At 45.1% G+C, this 9,409-nt stretch overlaps 1 protein-coding gene across 1 annotated transcript in view; it reads right to left on the reverse strand.

The window, feature by feature from the left end:
* Positions 1–719, reverse strand: part of LOC115390828 (complement C3-like) — a 39,669-nt gene extending 38,950 nt beyond the window's left edge. Inside the window, exon 1 of the mRNA XM_030094845.1 lies at positions 643–719. Within this exon, the coding sequence (XP_029950705.1) occupies positions 643–719 (77 nt within the window). The remainder of the gene's footprint in view (positions 1–642) is intronic.
* Positions 720–9,409: the final 8,690 nt, after the last annotated feature.

Raw genomic sequence — 9,409 nt, forward strand, 5'->3', positions numbered from 1 at the left:
CTTAAAAATAATGTTTGGATACACAAGCTATGTCTAAAAATGTTGATATTTCAATGTTGAATCCGTGGCGAGTTCATGACACAACTTCAGCTATTTGGTGTTCAACGTTGTTTTTAAATTGAAATAATGTTTTTTTAATCAAATGACATTCTTTCAACACAAATTTAATGACCATCGAATGCCAGCCGGGAGTTACATATCTATATTTTCTGAGAGAGGCGGAGGTAAGTAAGTACAAATTCTCAATTAACTGTATATAAGTCTCTTTTTTTAATGCATACATGTGCAAGTAGAGGTAATATTGCTCATACTTACACTGACATATTTTTTAGCTGGCACATAATTTTAATTATTTTCTAGCAATTAATTGTGCAGCTCTGAGGTTGAGAAGTCTTACTTTTGAAAAATGGCAAATCTCTATTTGTCGAAGAAAAAAGAAAAAGAAAGACCTGGTATTGAACATTCAGAATAAAAATGAAACATAACTTTGAAAAACGTCTTGCTCTCTACTCTTACTTGAGTGTTTTGACAGTACTTAACTTCAGGATTATATCAGCAGTTGTACTTCAGTACACAGTTTCAGTCCTCTGCCCAGTCTACCATCAAACAGAACGTTGAAGAAGCTGCAGCAGGCCTACTCACAGCGGAGCTCCATCAGTCAAAGCCGTGAGAGAGGCAAAGGCCAAAGAGGCCAACAGCAGCAACCGAGTCTTCCTCATCCTCCTCATCCTCCGTCTCCTGGTTCTGTACTGTCCCGTCCTAGAGCAGCTCCTTCCTTTTATCCAGCCAGCTCTCTCCTCCCGCCTCCTCCATATTCCTCCCAAAAACATCTCTCAGTGCAAACACAGACACCTGATTTCCCAGCAGCTGTTGGGAAACACTATTGGCACTCTGAGGAAAGATAAACATGAGAAAATCAATGAGATGGTGCAGGACACTTAAAGGTGGTATGGATAATTTTTCTTTCTGTGGCTTTCCGGGTGGATCATCTCAACTATTGAGAAAGGCTCATGTCCATGTTCAGCTCCTTTTTTCTTCTGGCGTTCAGTTCGTATACACTCTACGGCAGGGGTCGGCAATTAGATTTGGCGGCGGGCCACTTTTTTTGGGGGCACTTCAATCGCGGGCCCGGGGGTGGGGGGGGCACCGGACGCGTTTAACGCAACTGCATTCGCGCAACAAAAGACACCGCGCCGTGCTCGATGCACGAGTTTTATCATTGGTGTGTGAATTCACTCAGGAGCTTCGTTTGGAGGCGCGTTTTATTCCGATCCGAATATGAGGAGCGGGGGGGGGGGGGGCACGCATGCTTTGATTGGTAGACCGGGAGAGCGGAGACGGTGGTAGTGCAAACAGGCCGGGGGGGGGGGGGGTTGCAGGCAGGCAGGCACAGACAGGCAACAACATGGAAAAAAAAAAATTCTGGCCACCGGCCCGGAATAGACCCCGCCAGCCCGGAATACACTGGCCGTTCGGGAAACCTCCCAAACCTCCTAATGGCCACCCCGCCCCTGACCGCGGCCTTTGTGGCATGGTCGGTGTTACTGGGGCACGGGGACGCTGCTCGCGTTCCTTGCCTGGCTTCAGGAAGTGAAACAGCAGTTGGCTGGTATGATACTGTGCTTCTAACTGTTGTGAAGCCGCGTTGCACTCTCCGCCATGCGGGGCTCACCATGGCCGGTGGCTCGGGCTTCATATTGTGGCCAGCAGCCCCCGGTGCCGTCGGTTTGTGGTTTGCCGCCGCGGCTGGCGAGGAGCATGGCGGGTGGTACCATGCGGCCGCAAGCGTGTAACTTGCAGCTAGTCAGTGCTGTGTGTTGCGGTGGGGGAGGCCCAGCCTCTGTAACACCGGCTGTCGAGTGTCTTCTGATCTGTTGCCCCCAGCTCCGGCGAGTGACGCCGCTAGCGGGGGGATGGGGGAGCTGCTGCTGCCCCCGCTGCTCTGACCTACTTTTCACACCAACTCTGTACAGGATGCACACATACACGTCTTTGGGTGTTTGGATTGCCTCTTTGACACGCTACTGTTGTAGCTGTGCTGCAGGTGTTCGCTGCACTGTTGCGTAGCCTGCTGTCAGTGTTGCTGGATTGGATTTTCTTACCATTGCCGGACGCGCACTGTTCCTTGAATAGGGGACGCTGCTGTGACGGAGCCATGGGGTGCCGCTGAGTGCTGCTCCTGCTGCTGATTTGAGCTGCTATATCTGCGTTTGCCGTGCAGGCGGTGTATACCCTCCTTCCCTCAGCTTCTGTGCTACCATCTCCTGCCTTGGGCCCCGTTGCGGCGGGGCAGAAGGGGAGCAGGGACCAGCAGGTGGCCGTTCCTCTCCCAGGATACAGTTCAGCTCTTGCTCTCCCATCTGCGTTTGCTGTGCAGGTGGCGTATGCCCTCTTTCCGCAGCTCACTGCATCACTGTTGTTCAGTTGATTTTGCTGGTGCGAAGTGTACACCCCCGCCTCTTTCGGGTGGTGCCATTATGTAGGCTGTTGGAAGAGGGAGCTGCTGGGCAGCCGTTCCGTCTCCTGGACGTGGCCTAAGCTGGAACCCTGGCCGGTGGTTGGTGTTTGCTGTGCAGGTATGCACAGCAAACGGCAACCCCCCCCCCCCCCCCCCCCCGGCTGTGGAACCAGTGGCAGCTGATGGAAGAAGGGGCTGCCGTCCCTCTCCTGGATGTGGCTCAGCCGGCTTGCCAGCCGGTGATTGAGGTTGATTGTTCAGATGACACATGCCTCCATCCCTTGGCTTCCTCACAGGGTACTGCTGTCACCTCTCCCAAGCACGGCCCCAACTGGCATTCATGGGCTTGGTAGTACGGTGTCCGCTGTGCGGGCAGCATATGTCCCTCCCCCAGCTTATCGCACTGCCGTTGTATCCAGGGTCAACGCACGGGCAAGAGAGGGCCTGGCCCCCTCAAATAAATGTTGTGCCCCCTCAAGCTAAATCCCCCAAAATATATTAGCACGAGCACGCACCGCACCATCCTCACCCCCCAAACCCTACACACACACACACACACACACACACACACACACACACACACACACACACACACACACACACATTTGTGCCCCCCATACACTTGATATGCCCCCCCCTGAGATGAGTGTCTGGCAACGGGTCTGCAGTGACCAACTGCTGCTCTGCACATCAATGGTGGATTGGCTATTTAAGCACCATGGACAGCGCCTTGGATTTATTGGTAAACAGCAACCCACTGTTAAACTTCGTCACAACAGTCAATTGGCTATATCAGCAGCATGGACAGCAATTGGAATTCATCAATGAATAGAGACCCATTGTTAATCTTTACCAAAATGGTGGATTGGCTATTTCAGCACCATGGACAGTGCCTTGAAATCCTCATGAAAGAACGGTCCACTGATTTTCTGCACCACAACGGTGGATTAGCTATTTCAGCACCATGAACAGCATCTTGGATTTTTACCAAAACAGTGACCAACTGATACTCTGCACCACAATGGTGGATTGGCTATTTCCGCTCCATGGACAGCGCCTTGGAATCATCATGTACGAGGGTGTACCCAAAAAAAAACGGAATTTGATTATAACTTTTTATTTCTGACATTTCAAAATAAAACACCACCATCGCCTTCAAAATAATCCCCATCTGCATTCATGCAGCGCTCCAGCCGTGTCTCCCACTTCACCAATGCGTCGTCAGACCCGTGCGTAAAAGTGCCATTTTTTGCCGGCTGCGATTTTTCTGTCACCTCCTCCACATCTGCAAACCGCTGTCCCTTCAGCTCTTTCTTCAACTTGGGGAACAAGAAAAAGTCACTCGAGGCTACATCTGGCGAATAAGGCGGATGGGAGAGGAGATTCATCTCATTCTTCTCCAGAAACTGCGTGACGCGCAGCGCCGTGCCCGCTGGCGCACTGTCGTGGTGGATCAACCGGGCTCCACTCCGCCACTCCGCGGGCCGCTTCCTCCTCACATCCTCACGGAGCCGTCTGAGGACTTCCATGTAGTAGTCCTGGTTTACAGTCTGACCTGGAGGGACAAACTTGCTGTGGACGATACCCTGGACAGCGGAAAAGCAGCTCAGCATTGTTTTCACGGCTGACCGCACCCGACTCGCGGACATCTGGCCCTTTTTAAACCACCCGAACCACTCATGGACCTGATTCTTCGCCAGAGCATCATCCTTGTAGGCTTGCTGCAACAAGGTGAGTGTTTCTGCTGCTGTTTTTTCCCAGCAAAAAGCAGAATTTAATGTTTACGCGCTGCTCTGGCTTCCCAGGCAATGTCGCCATTTTGGAAAAAATCGCAGACCGCCTCTGCACTCTGTTGCTTTAAATAGCTCCTGACAGGCGTCAGTGTAACTCTCGGAGCTCAAATTTCTCACAGATGTGCATGAGGCTTACCTGCAGCACATCTTACGGCCAGAAGTCGGAACTCATTATTATTATTGTTTTCTGACCAAATTCCGTTTTTTTTTGGGTACCCCCTCGTAAGAGCGAGTTACTGATATTCTGCATTACAATGGTGGATTGGCTGTTTCAGCACCATGGACAGTGCCATGGATTTTGAATGATACACTGACCAACTGCTACTCTGCACGTCGATGGTGGATTGGCTATTTCAGCACCACGGACAGCGCCTTGGATTTGTTGGTAAACAGCGATCCCTTGTTAAACTTTACCACAACAGTCAATTGGCTATATCAGCAGCATGGACAGCAATTGGAATTCATCAATGAATACAGAACCCATTGTTATTCTTCTGTTTGATATTTTTATTAATGTGCAAAGAAACAATGTTTCAATTATGCAATGCAAATAGAGATATACACACCATTTCTTTTTGTTATTTTTTCCAACACAGAGTAAAACATGAGGAAAGTAAATAAGTAAAACAAATAATTAAAATAAAAAAAACAAAAGAAAAAAACACCCTCACACCAAAAGAAGGGAAAGGGGGGGGGGGGGGGGGGGGGTGTTAACCTTTTCCAAAAAAATTGATAAATGGTTGCCACTTTTGAAAGAATTTATCTGTCATACCTTTCTTGGAATATCTAATCTTTTCAGCTATTAGAAAAGACATGACCTCAATCCATTGTCTACTGGATGGGGAATTAGCTGACTTCCAATGTACGAGGAGATGCCATCTAGCAATGAGAGATGTGAAAGCTAAGATCTGCAGATCTGCTGAAAAGTTGGAGTAGTTTTCAGCAATGCCAAAAATAGCCACATGAGAAGATACATTAATGTCTTTTGAAAGCACTTTGGACATGGTACTAAAATAAATTTGCCAAAACATATTTAGGGATGGACAAGAAAAGAACATATGAACAAGGTTACAAGGTGATCCACCACACCTATCACAACTATCTATGGTAGACGGGAAAATTTGAGCAAGCCTTGTTTTAGTGTAATTGCACCTGAGCATAACTTTGAACTGGACCAATGTCAAATGAGCACAAATAGTTGTCTTATGAATAAGTTTCAAAGCACAATCCCACCAGGGTTGGTCGAAGACTACTCCGAGTTCCGTCTCCCAGGCTTGTTTTACTTTTGTGGCTAAATAACTATCATATGATTGAATAATGTTATATATTTTAGAAGTAATTGACTTCTGTGATGGAGGTAATTGTAAAAGTTCGATCCAAGGCTGCTCGGGTGGGGGTAGGGAAAACTGGAGAATGGCACAATTGGCACAATTTCTCACATGGAAATATCTAAAAAGATGAGTAGGCGGTAGATCAAAGTTACGCGATAAATCTGCAAAAGAATAAAAAAAACCTTTTTCATAGAAATCCTTAAAGCTTTTCAATCCTTTATCATGCCATGCTTTAAAAACTGGATCAGTAAGTGAAGGTTTGAACCTATGGTTCTTCAGCAATGGTGTTAAAGGCGTAGATTCAATAAACTTGAAATGCCTCCTAAACTGAAAAAAAAAAAAATTGTTGGAGTTAAAATCACCACCAAGTTATTCGTAAGGCCAGAGGGGTTGGCACATATATCCGAGGTAAGCGCGGCGGCTGCTGCGGAGCTAACTCTCCTCTGCCTGGGCGAGCGGCTGTGCTTTCTGGCTGCTCCACACTTTGATTGACAACACGAGAATGAGGAAGCTCGAAATCTCTTGGCTTACGCTGACCGGCGCTTTTTCGGATAACATGGGGGTCTATGAGACGAAGGCGGGACTCATAAATACATTTTTATATTGCTCTATGCTGATATTATATTGTAGTATCGAACCAGACTGACACATTTAAGCTCTGTTGAAAAATGATACATACGTTGGAAACGAACGGAAACTCCGGGCACGAGCTTTAAGAGCACCTTCTCAGATGACCTGCAAAAACAAGTTCCAACATACCGAGATGAAAAATAGAATGTAGAAGAAAAGCAGGATGAAGAAAACAATTTAAGATTAAAAGTATATATCTCTTCTGTTTGTTAAGTTAGTGTTTTGGTGAGACTCTTATATTCTTCTATCTTAATACAGTTATTAAGAAATTTATTGTTGAAGCTGGATTTTCTAACAGAAGAGTTCATATTTAGAACATTATCTAATATTTGTAAAGAGTCTAAGAGAGCTGTTATTTTGTTACAAGTTTTTACATTTCATTTAATTTTGTTAAAGAACTTAGTTTCGCATCATTGAAGCATAATAAAGCATTTTCATCAACCTCTGAGAAGCCTATCTGAATATGAAAGATATTAATCATGAAGAGGTGTCTAACAAAGAAGGTCAGGAGTTAAAGGGAACTTTACTGAACAAATTTCAACAAGAGTAAAAGCAAAAATAAGTTGGAAACATCAGGAAGGTTAAAAAATTACAGTGGGGCAAAAAAGTATTTAGTTGACCCCAAATTGTGCAAGTTCTCCCACTTAAAAAGACAAGAGAGGCCTGTAATTGTCATCACAGGTATACCTCAACTATGAGAGACAAGACGAGAAAAAAAATCCAGAAAATCACATTGTCTGACTTTTAAAGAATTTGTCATGCCAAAGAGAGGTTTACTGATGTCGACATTGACAACCTGGGATCTGTGCATGAGGCCCTGGTCCTGTTCACATTCCCCATGAACCAGCTATTCCTGTATCCACCAGCAGGAGGTGGATACTCAGACCTGTAGTGCCCACTTGCCTTTAAGACACCTCACCAGAAACCTGTTGCAAGGAAGCTTTATCTCAGTAGTCACAAACACGAACACCAAGGACACACTGTGATTTCTTCCCATGATAACGTCACAACAAGCATCTCTGGTGTCATTCAAAGCAAATTGACAGGTCAGTTGCCTTGAATTTGGCCTTCAATACATACATACATACACATATATATATATATATATATATATACTGTAAATATATATATTTTTTTTTATTTTTTTTTTGGGGGGGGGGGGGGGGGAGGGGTCTTATTTGGCCATAAATAAGCCCCCATAAATAAAACTGTCTTAAAAATGTGTAGCCTGTTGCAAAAAAAGAAGGATGAAGACAGACAAGACACGTCATAGATAAGAAGAAAAATGATGTACAAAAGTTCAAAATGGAGTTGATTTGTAGTTTTTTAATTCGATCATGTTTGATTAATACATGTTTCAGTGATTGCTAAGTGTTTCATCAATGCATGTGGAGGAGCTCCAAACATGAAAATGACCTGTGCACCTTAAAGGTGCTGTAGGCAGGATTTTGCTAGTCAATGCTAATTTTTCTATGTTTTCTTCGGATTAAATGTTAGAGTACCCATTGATAATCCTTTAGGAGTGTAGCATAACTGCACTACCGTGAGGGCGCAGCGTTTCCATCTGTCTCTGTTCTGAGCTGAAAAGGAATCTCGACAGCTCCAGGTATCTTTGACCAATCAGAAGAGCCCCTGAGGCTCCAATCGTGATTGGTCGAGGGGCGTTCGTCGCACGTTCTTGTGGGAGGGGCTTAACTTGTGTAAGGGCGTGATGTCAGAGAAAACAGGACAGGATTGGCTGTGCTGGGTTTCAAATCGGCATCTTAGATGGGTCAAATCGCCATCTTGCTTCGCGGAGATGCCGAATCCTGCCTACAGCACCTTTAATTGACTTTGCTCATCTGAGGAAATGAGGGTTTGTTTTGTTGAAAAGGACATTTTCTTTTATTTTTGAGCTCATGCAGTATGAATATTTGAATTTAGGAGACACTTGATTCACCTTTAATAGAAGAAAAGCAGTTTCCCTCTTTTTTCCAGTGTTTGTTCTTAAAAAGAGGGGTCTATTCAATGAATGTGCCATGGATTTTTTTTTACCTTAATGACTGAGGTCTTGCAATTTGTTTACCAAAGAACAGTATGAGGGTTTGTTTTGGTTCATTTTGCAAAAAAGGGAAAGGATACTTTGTTTTACTTTTGAGATGTATCTACCCGGGAGAGGCGGAATTACCGCTGAAAGCGAACCTCATCCTCACGAAGCTCCTGGAGCAAATGGTGAAATTCGCCAAGTTGCGATTGCCGCTGCAGGTTGAGATGAATCCAAAAACGTTGCACAGGGACCTGACGACGCCGTTTTCTGGCTTTCTTTGTTGAATAAAGCCAAGCCAGTGTCTCGATGGGATCCGCCATTGTCAACATGAAGACAGGACACAGAAGCTCCTCCCCCCCCCAATGAGCTGCAGCGCGTCGCGAGCGTTGCAAGCGTCGTGTGTAGATTTGAACAAGAGTCGAATTCCGACTTTACATGCATCAAATTTGAGGCGTCAGTGGAGCCCGTGAAGCTTGCAACGCGTCCGGTGTGAACGCACCATTATAGTATAATGAGATGGGGTGCTTCAAATGTTTGACTTTCCCTCTGGGGGGAAAAAGCACAGGAATTACATACTGATATTCTTTCTGGGTTTACATTTAACTTTGTTCATATAAAATGACTTCCTGCAGGACATTTTAGAAGCCAGTAGTAGGCAGTTTGTGAACCAGGATAGTGATAGATGAAAGTGTTTTTGTATATACAAGAACACAATCTGAACCTTTCAATCCCCATTCTAAACATTGTAACTTACAAAATCATGAATCTGTTCACCAGCTCTGGCGCTGATGTGGACTATCAGCTTGTGTATGAGTGGCAGGCATCTCCTACCTGACATGGTTTTAAAAGGTTCTGTTTAATGATGATACATTTCATTTTGTTTTTTGCAGCACGTTTTTCCCTTTACACCAAGTTCCTCTATTTGCATCTCAGCTAGATTTTTGTTTCAGTTTGTGAATTTGAATCGTTTCTGTTCTGGAAGTTGTTTTCTCTAACTGAGACACACTGAAATTTTTAAGTGCATTTGGCCCCTGTCGGCCACCGTAATACACAGACTGCCACAGATAATCTAAATGAAAACAAATTTTCAGGACACTATACTTTATTCTCCTATGCAAGGTTACAGATGAAAGACAGGAGATGGATAAAAATAAAGGTTCCCTGGCTTTCA

This window comes from Salarias fasciatus, chromosome 6, assembly GCF_902148845.1.
Source record: "Salarias fasciatus chromosome 6, fSalaFa1.1, whole genome shotgun sequence".
In the NCBI taxonomy this organism is placed as follows: domain Eukaryota; kingdom Metazoa; phylum Chordata; class Actinopteri; order Blenniiformes; family Blenniidae; genus Salarias; species Salarias fasciatus.